Below are 16,198 nucleotides of genomic sequence, written 5' to 3'. Positions count from 1 at the left end.
TGAATCGACCGTCTGAGTCGGCCGTGCAGTTTCGGATCGAAAACAGCGAAGCACTAAGGCTCAGTATTTGATGCATTAAGTTAACTAGAAGTAGTCGTGTTTTTTCAGTTAACATAAAACACAGCTTATTATTTCAATTTTAATAATCAATTATTCATTTTTTTAATTAATGTATTAGTTATTCGCCATCATTTATTTACGATATTTTTCCATTTCTAAACCAATTGATACGTTGCGTCTCAAAAGAAAGCTTAGCTAGTGTCACAACTCAAATGTATACCCATATGCTATACCCAAGTAGCATCAGTAAATGACTTTTTGTGCTCGCATCCGTAGCTGTTGAAGATAGGGCGTTCTTAATATAGCAGTGGTCAACATCAATTTCTAATTATAAATCTAGCTAAATATGTTGAATTTAAGTTATGTTAAATATAAATATGGGACATGGATACATGTGCCAGGGTAGTAGTATATAGTAAATGGCTTAAATAGAAACCGATTCTTTAATCATGATGTCATTACCAAGATTTTATTTTTTGCACAAATATATCAGTGCTTGAAAAATGTTTTATTGCCGTGCATGGGAAACCGTAATAATTTGTATACTTCATCGAAAGTGAATGCAGTCATCAATATATAGTAGATCTTTAGTCTGCATACTTTTTGCGTTTTTAAAGCCTCTGCTGTTTTCCGTAATGTGCATTAGCTAGCACATTTTGGTTGAATATCAGTATCGTGCATCGGGTTTTACCGATTGTGTCTAGACTCTGACCTGAGCCTTCTATTAGTACATGGAGATGCGTCTCCCACTTAGCCCCACCGTATAGTGAGTCAGCCACGTGGAAAGGCCTGTTATAATATAATTGCTCACTTCAAATGAATGGCAGGCAAAACTAATATATGCATACAGACATCCGGCACTTGAGCCTTGTGCTTGCCCGTGGCTCAACATTTTATAATAATAACATAATATAACGACACGGTCCAAAACTGCTAAAATTTAGGCTAACTCGTGGATTCAGACGTGTAAGACATACAATTCAGTAGATTCTATATAGAACACCAAGAGATTATAGGCGACATCGAAATCAACGACGGCGAACAAATAGAGTAAACGATGTAAACAACGACTATCCACTTGCTAGAATCGCACGATGCCCCTTTTCGTACGTGGGGAGCAATCAGTCCATTTTCTTTTGCGATATATTGCGACTCCTCAAACACAGGTGCCAGGTAATATGCCCACCCACGAGTATTTGTCAACTCCTTAATTCGTTTTTCTGTGTGGAAAGAATCGCTGCTGATGTTTTTCTAGATGAGAGCAGGCGCTTTCAATCTTATGGCCCATCGAGTTGGACATGATCAAGTGGCAAATGTATCTTCCGTCCTTAAATCATGCTGCGATGCGACTAGCATGTTAACATTAAGCGATATCGATCAGTATAATTTACCTACCCACCGCGATAGCCGTCTTTCACATTAGCGCTCGTGTAGAAAACAGTTTGTTCACAGCAATAACACTGACTTGCAGCACTTTCAGCACTAATTTTGTTTAGACTTTTGCACCATATGTCATTTGTCGTAGACATTGTCATATTGAATCCACCCGTTTTTAAGGCAACACAGCAATCTAATCTAATGAGCTAGCTATAGGATTTTTTGTATAATACATAATTTCTGAAAAAAGTTTTCTTGGGGCTACAAAAACCTGCCTAATTTTGGCCTAGAGCCTCAGTTTTCATATTTTTTTGTAACGTTGAGGACATAAACCATCGACACCACCGGAAACAGAAGATAGACTTACATCGTCTATCTTCTGTTTCCGGTACTTCCTACTGCCGAAGTACAACAGCATTCCCAGAAGAATCTATAAGCGTCTGAATATTAAGTATAGGCGTTAATGCAAGCATGATGTAGCAAAATACATTAGGTTTTCAGACATGCTAAGAAAAAATTCGTACTACTGAGAGAAGTTGGGTGTGACGAGACTGAACGGTCAGTTAGTATCGGATGGTACGCAAGAAGACGAGATTTTTTAAGGACTCCTGTGTTCGCTTTACGTCTCTGCCGATTGTGGAAATCCAGTTCATTGCTACCTAATTATTCCCTGACGCAATACCAAATGCTTTCCAAGAGCCTTTCCCGTAAATTGTAAAATTGCTCCAGACAGTATGTCAGCGATAGTGTGCCACAAGCTGGATACAGCTCTGGCCGAGCCTCTTCGTAACATGTTGTGCAGATGCGATAAAAAAAAGGCTTCGTTGCAGTTGATTTTCTTTACAGATTGATGACGTATAGCGTAAACACAATGCTAATCCTTAAGCCGACATTTACAAACCTGAAGCTGGGAAGTCGAAACATTTCCCTTAAAAAAGCTAATATTATCTTTCCAGATATATTGTTCAGAGTATTTTATAGAGAATAACCAAAATGGCTTGTCAAAATGCGAACCCACATGTTGTCAAACAGAATTGAGGCAGACTGATGTAAGTACAATGCTAAGCTAATCCTTAGTACTTGGTATACTTACTCCTTAGTAGTTTCATGATTTGCATGCTCTTGCTAGCATTTGATGCGCGTATCACTTCAGCAATAAGAATATGACTTTGTCTTCCTTTCTGTTGCCACTCTTTATAAAACCTTGGGCGCTTTTTCCAAAACAGATTTATATCTTCTAAGCGTTTATACTGCTCAAAGGCATTGCGGACTCCTGCGGAATCCACCTGACAGTGTCTAGAATCGATTCGTCCTCTGTGGAGCTCCTATAAAGACTGCTGTATTAGGCCGTGTGATCAATTTGATGAGGCCGTAAAGATAACTGTGTATCATAAGCTAATTAAACTAGATACGGTAGATCACTGCACAGTCGTTAATGATAAGAATCTACCCAGTGTAACAAGCATATGTTCAATTGAAATGACTCGTAATGGTGTATCAACCATGTATTTGTTTGGGGAATGGCGCCATTATTGAGGTGGCTAGTATTAGAACACAGTTTATTGTCAACAACACGTTTCATGCTGTTTTTTACGGTGTAGTCTATGGTACTATAAAGCTGCGTTTGTATTGTAATTAGTTTGAACGCCTCGACATCCGATAACACAACTGTATGTATGTATAATTTGATTCCCGGAAAATGTTCGTCCTCGAAGCCTTTTGTGAAAATCCGCTTTGAAAAAGACAGAGACGCGTATAGAACTCTCGGTGAAATCAGAGGCTAAATTAGTAGACAAGGGTGGACCGTTCACGTTGAGATGTAAGATGCCGAATGTCGACTCGCACGCCGCCGAACAGATCAGATAGAAAGGATATATTTTCCCATTTCTATTATTATCTCATGGTGCACTTGAGCTACAACTCTGATGACAGAATATATGTCAGTCCTGTTGCCACAAAGGTGATGGTGTCGATCCCTAAATACAGTATCAACGAGGTATTCCTCATGGCAATTATTTATTTCAACTGATCTATGACGGACAAAAGTTACTGCAGATTTCGGAGCTATTCTACGCCATCCAAAAGTACATCTATGATGATTTTTCAGTTAGGTTGTTAGCAAAGAAATTTCAACTAGAAATGGCTACCGTGTCTTTGACCGTTTTCGAAAATCTCATGTACAAATCATTTGTCACAAATGTCAGACTGATATTCCCTATGGCCTCCAAAACGTCGAGATCCACTCAGTATTGTTTGCTTACCAATCTTAGAGAAGAGCAACGTTAGCAGGTTATTTTTTAATCTTTTCTAACGAGAAAGTTTCTCTCGACTTATAGAGACAATATCAGGAGTAGAAATGGTTGCTGACCTGTTCATGGTGTACGAGGTGCGCCTGGAAGCTAAAAGCAAATGCCAACATTCAACCTTTGTGCGTCGTTTCTGGTAAAAGAGATGAAAGATAGTTCTTCAAGAAACACAAACGCACTGCCAGCGAAGTTCATTGGCATGTTCTACAAAGTGTTGTGCGGCTGGATACCTGAAGGGTTTAGGGCAACTCATGCGTCCTTCAGCTAGTTCCAACAGTCAGCTAGTACAGGACCAGTTGCCTAATTGGACAAGTATGCTCCGGGACACATGGCTGCCGTGTAGAGGTCCACAAAATCGGGGTATGACAACGCTGACTTCTTTACTTATGCTATGAAGAAGGCGCTCACGGAACTGCAGGGAGAATATATGAAGTGAACCTGTGAAGAAAGCCCTCAATTGAAATTATAAAGACGTAAAGACGTTGCTTCATACTACAAGAATACAAATCGCTGTTCATCAACAATGTAATTTGGTTAACGGCTTTATTGGGTCATTTATCCTCTACAGGCACTACCTATGCAAGAATTTTTAAACAATTGAAGTGTACGACAATTCTCCCATGACCTTCGATGCCCGACAAAAAGGATTCTAAAACTTTTTTCGATATGGAAACGAACGGCTAAAACCCACAGTGTAATTGTCCTTTCAATAATAAACAATTCATTGACGGCTGACTATTTGAAAGGAGCGACTAGACTTTAAAATCACTTCAAATTACAAAGCGTAGATACCAGGTTCCTACGGGTCTCAATGACATCGATTTTACCTCTGAACCAGTGCTCAACAGATTTGACAGTTTTGATCGTAAATTAAGCATTACCCCTGACAGCCTACCTAAAGTTTTGAGTTATTTGAGGAAAGATTGGTAAAATTAATTTCTCGAGAAGGTATGGTAACTTGAGTCTAGAAAAGGAACAGCACTTCATTGCTGAGAATTGTCGCCGTATTGCTCGAAGGTCTGCATTTCGCATTATCATGGAAGAAACCACCGTATATCACGTATCTGGTTAGCTATGATCGCCTTGGTTTCCGGATCAAAAGGGTTTATCAAAGGAAAGTCAACCTGCGTTCAACTACTGGGGATTGTCCACAAGAGGGCAATCCTTAAAAAACATCACAATGCACTCCGTAGCATTTATCTGGATTTTTTTTCCGTGCATTGGACTTATCAATGCTACCAAAGACATTTTCCCGCGGTGTGAGTTTCAAAATGACGGACTGATGTCGCGTCTATCTCACAGATCGTTCGCTTAAATTGAATGTCAGTTACTACCTGTCAGCCTCTTGTTCGGAGTCCGGAGCAGGACTTTTTGCTAGGTACCCATCTAAACAATAGACATTATTAAGACCGTAAACTTCTACCAAATGTAGAGTATACGCCAGCGACTTGAAGGGCGAATAAAATGGACCGCCTTCGTATTTGGCATCTAGAAGGCGACTGACTTGGGGACAGCAAAAACAATAAAATGATATTACGTATACCAAAATGCACTGTTATTCCTGATGACTGCGTCTATCTTCGAAATGATAATGGAAAACTTCGTTGTCCTTTTGATGCTGATCCTTAGTTCAGTGTTTACGTTTTTCAAAAGCAGCGTCACGACTACGCTGCGAACTTTTTTCTTACAGAGCGCAGTGTTTTAGTTGATCCTTTACAAAAAAACTAATTGCTTCTACATGGCTGCATTGCGTATGGCCTTCGTTTTAACACATACTTATGTTTAGGATCATTTTCTAAAACGAGCAGAATGGAAATTTCGTGTTTTCCATGAGAGTCGATTTAGCAGTAAAGTAATGCATCATTGGAAAAACAAAATAACCTGCGGATGCTCCGCACCACCGGACCAATGTACATAATGATTTGCCCATCAATGGTAATCACTCGTAGCATTTGTAACAGCTTGTCTTGAAGGCGGGCGGCAAGATTAGGGTAGAACAGTAAGCTATACGCCGTTGTTCTATAATCCCCTTATAAATTCCTTTAATAATGTTGACTTTGTATTGTATATTGACAGGGGTTTTTTGAGTAACACCTTTCCTATTTGACTACCATAATGGATACATATGCATGCCTTCAGTTTCATACAGCGTTGATACTGTACGTAAGTAATTACTTACGAAATTTATAACTCTAAAAGCTTTATTTTTTTAATTTTTCTATATATAAGGTGGTGCCCTCAGATTGAGTAAAAATTTGGCTGGCTCTTGCAATGGCCATGCGTTCATTGACTACTTTTAGTAGCGCAAGACGAGAGCCAGTTTTTCCTAGGACAGCATAATTATGTAACATAATGCGTCGTTTTCAGGATCCATGCGAAGAGCATTTACTATCCAATATTTCCGTGCAGGACGAGCGCTCCTTAGCATAAAGGCTTAGTTTTTTTTTGGCTAAAATGCCGCTTTTTATGAGGCTTATGAAAAAATCTGTGGAAAATTTTCGTGACGAAAACAGAAATATCTTTAATAAAATCTAGATTCAAGAAGCTGGAGATTTCATAGAAGAAGATGATGATGATGTCAGTTGTTAATTAGCTCGACCAGATGAGTTCCGGTGGTCACTCTGTTTAAGAACTTTTGCGTTTTTATAAACTTTTTACATTTTTTCGGTCTTTTTCATCCCTCGTAGATTTGTAATTTTTGGCTCGCTACTAACTCAAACATTAAAATCGTTGGTGTTATTTTTTTTAAATACAGCATATTTGAGCAACACTTTAACGAATTTACATTCCAGTATGGCGAAAGGCACGACTGTTATTAAAAAAGATCAAATAGAAAATTTTGTTATAACTAGTTAGGAGGTTTATGCGCGGAATTGAGGCTGTACTCACGGTGGAAGGTAATATCTTAGCCAAACGAAGGTATAGAATGAAAGTATTTTTGGAAATCAAGTGGCGTCTTTTGTAGGCCAGTAATAATCACCTGAAGCTTTATCATTTATGACATACCTAACTAATATAATAATAAATATCAAACACTGAGTTGGGTTATATAACAGCAAGCTTGCATGTATTGAACACACATATATTGAATAACAAATATCTAAGAAGATGAGCAGCGGGCAAAATGTCAATGTAAGGGCAATTGTTTCGGAAAAATAGTTTTCAAAACTTTTGTAAAATTTCGTCCACACTGTTCAGTAATAATGGTACTATGGCATTACCATTAAGTACAGGATATAATCTGACCTAGTAATATGAATTTAACTTAAAATAACAGATATATGTTTGTGTTGTTTCTGTTTAGTTGTGTATAATGAAAGTTTTTTTTCCAAAAACGTTTCTTGCTAATCTGCCGACCACTCGAAATTACACATTAAAAAAAACGAAACGTCGGATAAATTTTCAGTTCATTATATATGTTCTAAACTGTAGTAGGTCGCCAAGTATTTCTAAGCTGAATCAGTGTGCTTTCGTGGTAATGCATAGCCGGATATACAGATCATATCCCTTTCTTTATGAAAACATTTATAGAGCTTAAAGGAAAAAATCTTTCATTTAGGCGTTTGAGCTCGACTCGTATTATTACATAGGACGTGAGGGCAATTTTAGTAATCCGTTCGAAGACATGTCGGGCTCTATACTGCTGAACACAAGAACAACACTCCGCTTTGAACGTCCACGGTAGATGGAAGGCAGTAAATATTATCTCGTGATAACTGATTATTCATACGTAAAACAACATTTAGTAATTGCACATTTAAAAATAGGTCATTTACAATGTCCGTATTTCTATAAAAATAGCCTAACTAATCCAGTTTTATCGTTGCGCTTAAATTAGAAGGCTATATTTTCGCTTACGGTTTAAGTCAAATTTGTGAAAAGAAGATGAAGCAGGCCCCGCTTAATTTGCCATACGTTTTCTTTGTTTCGAGACGACCAAAATCTACATCAATGCGATAGCGCAAAAGGCGAGCAAATAACAAGGGGTAATTTCAGTTCTTTTTGAATGCCTTCAATGAAGACGTACAATTTTCACGTAAGAACTAGGAGAGCCTCAGTAGACATTTTATACACCTTGAAAATCTTAGCAAGTTGTTGGAGGTGCAAAATCGATCGAGCAATTATATCAAACTTCGAATCGGTTGTCTTTACTCTAATCCTTCAACGGCCTTCCGGTGAGATAGATAGGAAAGACTGAGTGATAGGCTGAGCATGACGGCAAGGCCAATAGAGACGTAAAAGTAGATCTAGACTCAGGTAAGTGGACGGCACCGTCAGCGCTCCTCACGTCGCATGTGGCAGTTTGGCTAGTCACACTTCAACGGGACGAAAAATCATAAAGAGCTTTTACTGTGTTTGTCTACTACTACTCTTTGCATATTTTTGTGTTGATCGATTTAAGTGGTGCTTCATGAAGTGTGCACGAAACTTAGAAGCCGTGGTCTAACCAAGAAAAACGTAGTTCGAGAAATTCACCAGTACAACACGTATCTATATTTGCTTATCTCTTTCTACTATTAATTCTACAGTAAACTTCCAATAACTCAGTATTTAAGTGAAGCAGATAGAGGGTGTCAACGCTCCTGTGCACCTGTCAATTCTTTAAAATATATTTTAAATTATATTAACCGCGTACTTTGTTTGTTACTAATATTTTTCTTACCTTATTACTAAGTAAAGGTTGCCAAGGTGATTGGGGTTCGGTCATCAAAAAGGACATTTCTGTCCTTTTTTTCAGATAAAAAACGTACCATTCTATTTAACTTCTACCGGCCAATTATTCATTGCATATTCGCCGCCATTCTCTACTGCGTTCTCCCATCTCTGAGTCTGTGTGAAAGTGTAAGATTTGATACTGAACGACTTGTTCGGCCTAGTTTTAGAAGCCTACTCATTGTCAAATATATGCTTATTGAAAAGGTAATTCTCCGACGGGATGAAATTTGGAGAGTATTCTGTGTGCAATATACTGGGCCACACGGGCCAATATACTGGGCAGATCGTTGTTGACCGGCCTGTTTTTTTCGCGAATATGCCAGCACATAAGACACTTCTACTTCTACCAAACGTCATCGCTTTGTCGAAATAGAGATCTGGCCCAAATTTGAACTTGGGCGTATATCCCTTTTTTTTTTTCGCTGCTTATATAACAAGAAGGACCACTTTGAGTCGACTGATGACGATTCTGCGTAAAAATCCAGCGTTGTAGCCGCGTGATGCTCTGTACCGGGCGGATGTTTACTCATTAATGTTCACTAAGTTCATGCGGCGTTCAGGTTTCCAGTTTTTACGTAAATTCCATAGATGTAAGACGTCGATAGTCTTATGAACACAGTGTACCTTTTGCTTTATTTACAATTTTTGTATCGACCGTGCTGCTTCAAAAGCACCTTCGATCAGTCCTCATCGACCTCAGATAGCCGACCGAAGCGAAGTGCATTTTTTCGTCCTAAGGTACCACTCATGAACATTGCAAGCCTTTTACATATCTATATCTATGCACGAAAGTGGCGCTATGTATACTCGCTCATACATTCAAGATAATGTGAATTTCAGATTCTTACCCTACGATAGCGTTATCGTCGCGAACGAGATGCTGTTCGGCGATGCTTTAATGACGGGTAAAGTTTCTATAATTTTTGATCAGCTACGTAACGATCTTAAAACGTGACCGCTTTTGACAATTAAGTATATATTCAGGACTGCTCTTGTCAATTCAATGGTGAGAGCGATCACGGCATTCATAAATATAGCCTCTTAGAAAAAAAAAAAATAGAACTAGTACGAAGAACTAAAATGATCAAACAACGTTTTTTTTAATACGGCATCACATTTTTTGTAGCTCGCATTTATTTCTGTGGTGAATGTTCGCTTCCGTAGATGTATTGTAAACGAATAATCTTTATTCTAAAATAAATTATTTATTCACAGGATAATTACGTTATATTCCAGATAGTATACTGTGAAAATTATACAGCTGGCCAATTTGATCCTAAAACATAGCACTGACTTAATGTTGGGGTACTCGAGCTTATCCACTAAATCAGCTTGGGATAAAGCGCAGAATTTTGATAGGAAGGGCTTCAAACGTCACCGTTCTCATGTGGACATCAGATAGGGGGCATTTAATAGGCTTACTGGTAAACTAAAAAAGGATAAGTAATAAAAATCGCTGAGTGTCAATCTTCCGCTTTGTCTAAAAGCAGTCAGTTTTCATAAGACCGTTGAGAAAGGGTTGCTGTATACTAAACAGACCTATAGTCACGCTCTGCCGTGGCCCAATAATGGCTTTATACGCAGCACGCACTGCAGTGCGCATATGAGATTACGGTAGTAGAATTTCGCTCAGTGCGCCGACTTAGAATAACGGCTTTGCTAGCCTTTGTTAACGCCAAGACGGTGTCCCAACTGCTTTAGAAAATATCATATAGAAATGCCGAACGCCGTGTGACGACTGATTAAGTGACGTACTGAGGTGGCTAACCGAAATGGAGTACCGAATGAGCCAGCTAGAGTATGGCAGGAAAAGCTGGCTTCCTGCTATGTGCTGAATTATTTACGTGCGTCTCTAGTATGTATTTTATTTCGTATTTCTAACGTTGTGATTTTGGCCTTCTAAGAAAGGGTTCAATCTTAGAATGTTTACTACCTAGTTATGGATTCTACTATATTGAATATCTACGTAAACTTGCTCATAGCACAATGCTGAACCCGAATTTGGATCTATTGCGAGTGAAAAGGCAGCATATTGAAATTGGAAATGCTTAAGGGCTTTTGTGACAAATTCAGAAAAATACGTTTGCCACCTCAGGTAAGTTTCTTTGAGAGATTACTAAAACACGGGTAGATTTTGCGGCACTACCGCTATCCGTGCACACATATGTAACCAAAACATTTTGATCGACCTGCTGACCGTTAAAAATGCTCGCTTGGGAAACAGCGATCTTTGACCTCTTGGAACTCTGCATTCATCAAGACATCTTCCTAGACCCCGTATCTGTAGATCTATCTGAGTGGGTGTAAGCGGGTGCAGTTGCGACGGTCGGAATTCCAGGGGTACGTAAGCTCGGGGGTGTATTGTCTTAGCTGACATCTACCTAACGATTTCACCTATGCCTTTTACACGATCTAACATTGGCTACAGAGCAAACACAGTAGCTTACGGGATATCTAAATATGCGGTATCTCCGTCGACTGAATTCTATAAACGGTAGAACAGCGTGCAAGCCTATCGTTCCACTGATTTGTTACAGATAGCAAGGCGGTACCGTTCGGCATTATTTAGACCGTGCCACTGCTATGGATCGAGGCAAGAAGAAACGCCAAAAAAGATTCAGATTGATCATGAACATTCATGACATGAAACAAAAATTGAAAGTGATCTACTGTTACAAAGCCGAGACTCAGACCGAGCTTACGCTCTATGATGAAGCGGCCACGCTCAGCTAAAATTATGTGACAAAGTGTTCGTTCTATCCGATCGTGCCCGTTGCGTAGACCTGGTTCAAGTCATGACTCTGCTACAGAATTACTTGAATTCCAGCTTCCATGAAACAACCCGATGTTAGGAGTCATAAGGATTTTTTATCAATGTTTATCCTTTTTTCGATGAAAGGAGCGGCATGATGCAGTGAAAACGTTTCCCAAAAGTTTCCCCTTAATCCTTTGTTTGACGCTCCCCATGATGCGCCGCAGTAAGATGACGTAACTCCAGTTCGTTTTTACTTTTCACACATAGCCATTATAGTTAGTCATAGGAGAGGTATCGGCTAAACTCTCAAACCATTATTTAGTAAATGAAATTTAAATCTTACTTAAATGAAGAAGAAGAACAATGAAAACATAATTGAGGCCTATAAGAAATATGATTCACTTATTTGGGATGACATCAGCAAAACAGCAATAGCCAACGACTTCCTACCGTCATGCACCCGTGGTCCCATAGGTTCTCATAGACGAAATTTCTTCAAAGCCAAAGGCATCTTAGTTCTGCGCACATAACAACGATACGACTGATGGAGTATAGTCAATCTTCATCTTGGCTACTCAAACTACGTTCCTGCGAACGTTAAAATAATTATGTAACAAAGACAATGCGGACTACGACAAAAATTATCTAACGTTAACCAACTATACCTGATAAAAATGGCGTATTATTCATTGTTAAATGGTTTAAACAAACGTCGTTCGAAATAGGGACCTGGTTTAATCGGAAGATACTCCACGGTGCGTCGCCAGCGCGTCTATCTACCAAGTGTATTAGCACGTGAAGCAATCTACGGTCGACGACTAGTATAAAGACACTGCACCATTGGATATAAACATAAAAACATTTATCATATTATGATTCATATACAGTGTTTGTTTTTTGTAGCCTGGAACGTTCACGGTACATAACGACTGAGTCGTGTGTGACTCCCCTATCAATAAAAGTAGGTTGTATGTTAAAAAGAGGTTTAGATTTATGGTAGAAAAAGCAGCTGCTATTTTAACTGGAAGCCTGCCTTCTGTTTTGGTGTAGACATATGCATAACTGTGTACACATCAAATGCGTACGTTTTACATAGTAAAAGGTGTTTTTGGCTTTGCGCAGAACTACTGCCCATGTGACAAGTGTTACTGTAGCAGATACCTGTAATACGCACGCACTTCAGCAGCGTTAGCTGACGGGGTACGAAGTGTTCCGTTCATTCCCAACGTTAATGCCCACATTTTACATAAGACGCGAGAGTTTGCGGCCGCATTGCAGGGGCGGGGCCCTGTTGTAGCAGATGGCGACGTCACGCCGAAGGCTTTTCGCTATTGGTCGACTGCCCATTCGGGGGGTACGTAGCCTAGAGGACACGGCGGAGACCTGCACAGATGGGAAAGGGCCGGCGCGCTGGTTTAAAAGTGCCTCCACAGGCAGAGTGGCCATGGGAAAGCTGGAGAGTACTCAACCACCGTGGATGCACTGAACAAGGAACAAAACTGCGACACGGAGAAACACAAGCAGAAAGTCCAGCAACAGCAAATAATATTACCAACTTGTCATTTGCCACTGACCCTGAAGAACGGTGCACACGAGCCCGAAGGGTAGGCTCATAAACGGGGCGGTTAAAGAGGTTAGAAACTTACTAAAGAACGCATCCAAGCAGAAGTCAAGAAGTGTTACCCATCACTGCATCCAAGACAACGAAGGGCAAAAGAAAGACCAAAGCAGGCTGAAAATTGTGCCGACCATCGCAGAAAGGCGTTCTGCTTTTGCACGAGATCTCTTTCTGTACGTAGACTAGCCTCGGCACGTAGAAAACCCGACTGACAACAAGTCCCTTCGAACGTTCGAAAAGAAATGGCCAAAAGTAAGTAGAACTTTACACAGCTTGAAACTAAGAGCCCGAAACTGTTTACTTATAAATACGCTTAGCCATTATTAGTGAAAAACGGATCGGGAGAAGTTATCAATGTACGCGCTAACTGTACGAATACATTCAAGCATTAGTAGGTTGTGCTTGAACCCATTGGCGGCTTACAATGTTAGTGTTTTAAAAATTCTAGGTATATTCGCTACCTAAGAACAAAGAAGAAAGCACTAATGTTGTTGAGTATTACCGCGGTCAGACGGAATTGTTAACATGATGAGTAAGGTAACTGCCGAACCTCGGCTCAGGTTTAATTAGTTGCCAAGTTAGGCAAGCTTCAATTGATGTCGGCCTACTCGATTTAGGGTTAGCATTGTAGGAGTTCATAGCACATGTAGTTCAAAGTTAAGAAGGCACTGCGATTGTGAGCATGGTTGGTCATCAAAGAGTGTTTCGCGAATCAACGAAATGTGTCTAATAACTATATTACCAATGCATCCTTCTATTTTTTGCCTATCGTAAGAATAACGGTAGCCATTAGTGCCATCTGTAACACAATGCAAACTGAATTCAGTTTGTCTAGTAATTATAAAACAGGAATGAATCTGTTATTATTACTGTTAACTATTCCTAGTAGATTCCGCTGTTCAAAGTAACTTAAGCCTACAGGTAGATCCTGCTCGCGACTGTCTTTAGCACAACGCTATCATTTCTCCTGATCGGTGTTGCCCATAAGCACAGATACGCGACGATCTCACTTTACCCAAATACAGTGTCTACTATTGGTACGCACCGCTAAAAAGCCTCCGAAAAATCAGCTCAGTCGCTGTGTCATATGGATGACACGCAAACCTAGGAAGGGCGTGACAAAGGCAACATTCTGTGCTCTCGATGTGTGCTTAGAACTTGGTTGAAACAACGACAGAGTAACAAGGACTCGTCGATGCATTATTACTACAAAAAGCAAATGGCCAACTGCCACATGGGCGACTGAATGCTATGTATACTGAAACAATTGGTGCGTCGAATCATATGCGCCGCGCCGGACTAAAAGTTCTAACCGAGTAACTCCGGCAAAGGTAGGACCCTTACGTCACCGAAAACACATGGTTTTCGTTTTTCTTGTACTTGGCTTTCTCCTATAATAATCCTGTGTTCCTACAACTGGCAACATGAAATTCCCGTTTCTATACGGCGAAACTGTAAACCAATCGAAAACATTTACAGAGAATAGAGCCGAACGATTTTGCGTTGTTTGCTGTTTCGGTTTTCAAACAACAACTAAGTAGCTTGTACTGTTACAAGCTCAAACCGAGAATATCGTAAAAAAAAAAAAACAAAAAAAACTCTTAATCTGAATAGTATTTCTTAGAAATGTTATTTATGGAGCTTCTCAGGTTTAGTGTCGCTTTTGTTTCCCTGCAGAGCTGCAACGGTCAAAGTTATTTCCTCTTATTCGATTTTATTTCTTCTATCGCTATCACGTACCAGGCTTACTGTATGTAACTGAAGTATTGGCCCGACTCCCGTCTTATCGAGCCTAGTTCCTCTTAGTCTCTTGGCCATTTGATCACTTCCTGATATTTGAGAAAATGTCTTCCGTCTGCCACTAGCGCTAGACGAGACCCGTGACTGACTTCCAAATTCGATGGATGCAAACATGGCTATTATCAATGCGTTTAATGGAAACACTGATTTAAGACGGGACGTTTGAACGCGAGCTTAAAATACGCCCCCGGTTTGAATTTAGAAAGACGCTTTGAAAGGATGCCGTTCTCTAAAGGCAAGTGCTACCCATAAAATTAACAGTTCGAAGGTAGAATGGGTTGCTGATTTAGACAAACCACTTATCTATGCGTATTTGTGGCTTTGAATTTCTGACGACTTGTCTGCGCTTAGTGCACGTAACGAAGCTACGTCCCGTGCAGCTGTTTAAGCACATTCGAATTAGACGTGCATAAGATCGGTTTGCCCCAACAAACGAACGTCTACGTATACGATAGGTATGTTTACGTTGAATGTGAACATCTGTGTAGCCAACGAAAATGGGATCTGTAATTCAGACAAGTTAAGAGTAGTCGATCACCCGATTACTAAAGCCATGTCTTGAGTTGCACCTATTTGTTTTCCCTGAAAGGCCGACGGCTGAAGCGCCGATGTATACGATAGAAAAACGAAATGTTTGCCACAACAGTATAACGTATAGTATAGAATAGTAGAAGGGCATAGTTTGAGCGCCTTTTCGCGCTCAGTTTCTACCCATCGTTACGAACTAAGTCGCTTCAAACATTACTTCGCTTCATATTTTTATGGGAAAATCTCTGACGGGAACGAACTCTCCAGAACAGTAGTTCTTCTTGTCAAGCAACGTATTCTTAGGTAAGTCGCTGTGTCGGATACTAAATAAGGTCGCTCGTTCGTAGAACCTGCGGCTGGCCAAGGGAATACTATTCTTGGATAATTATCTACTATTGCTTGATGCTGCCTGTAGTGGTATTTACAATAAGGTACTTCGGAACTAAAGCGGATATATTAGTTCCGATCGAATCTTCTCAGGAAAAGCGCCGATGTTTTTCTAATCTACTTTGTAGTATCTAATAACCGCTAAAATGAACGCTCAACTGTATGGCGGTTGTGGAGTCTCTAAAATAACCAAAGGCTGACTCTTGCTGAAAGCGTTCCACAGCTATATCTGAAGTTCCATAATGAATGATATTTACATACACGCAACATCTTTTACCGTAAGCTTTCTTTCTCTTGTCTAGCTTTCTTCCGAGATGTAATAGTTTATTGAACTGAACGTACAGGTACGCTAATATCTCTCTAGACAACGGCTTCGACAACAAAATACAGTGACTGGCGTCACCTGACGATGACACGAGTGTGCATATATCAGCCAATAGCAAAAATCACTCCTTCATAAAAACTACGTATATTCAGTGGGGAATTCGCTGATGACGATACCAGTTCTTATAACTGGAGGCGTAATAGAAATGAGAATAATTTCTAATACCGAGGATAATGAGTCCATACGAAAGCTCTCAGATGAGTTAGCTTATACATTAGTTCTATTGTGTTGATAATAACAACATAAACGCGTGCTGTTCGCCTCTG

General features: G+C 39.9%; 1 protein-coding gene and 1 long non-coding RNA gene across 4 annotated transcripts in view; one reads left to right on the top strand and one right to left on the bottom strand.

The window, feature by feature from the left end:
• The first annotated feature begins 9,321 nt into the window (after positions 1-9,321).
• The window catches only part of LOC111243371 (uncharacterized), a 41,896-nt gene continuing 35,019 nt past the window's right edge, over positions 9,322-16,198 (top strand). Inside the window, exon 1 of one of the 3 annotated variants that reach the window (XM_086976741.1) lies at positions 9,322-9,364. In XM_086976741.1, coding sequence (XP_086832867.1) covers positions 9,337-9,364 — 28 coding nt within the window. In that variant the 5' untranslated portion in view covers positions 9,322-9,336. Of the gene's footprint in view, positions 9,365-10,081; positions 10,315-12,657; positions 13,085-16,198 lie in introns of those variants that run through there. The other 2 variants (XM_022788814.2, XM_022788815.2) reach the window with 2 other exon arrangements.
• LOC147758383 (uncharacterized) lies at positions 11,600-12,511 on the bottom strand. Its single transcript, XR_015318531.1, has 2 exons — positions 12,376-12,511; positions 11,600-11,802 (listed from the first exon to the last, which is right to left on the bottom strand). It is a non-coding gene; the product is annotated as an uncharacterized LOC147758383 (long non-coding RNA).

Source organism: Varroa destructor, unplaced genomic scaffold (genome assembly GCF_002443255.2).
Source record: "Varroa destructor unplaced genomic scaffold, Vdes_3.0 BEIS01000001.1, whole genome shotgun sequence".
Lineage (NCBI taxonomy): Eukaryota > Metazoa > Arthropoda > Arachnida > Mesostigmata > Varroidae > Varroa > Varroa destructor.
The sequence above is the reverse complement of the archived record's forward strand: the minus strand, read 5'-3'. Positions and strand labels throughout refer to the sequence as shown.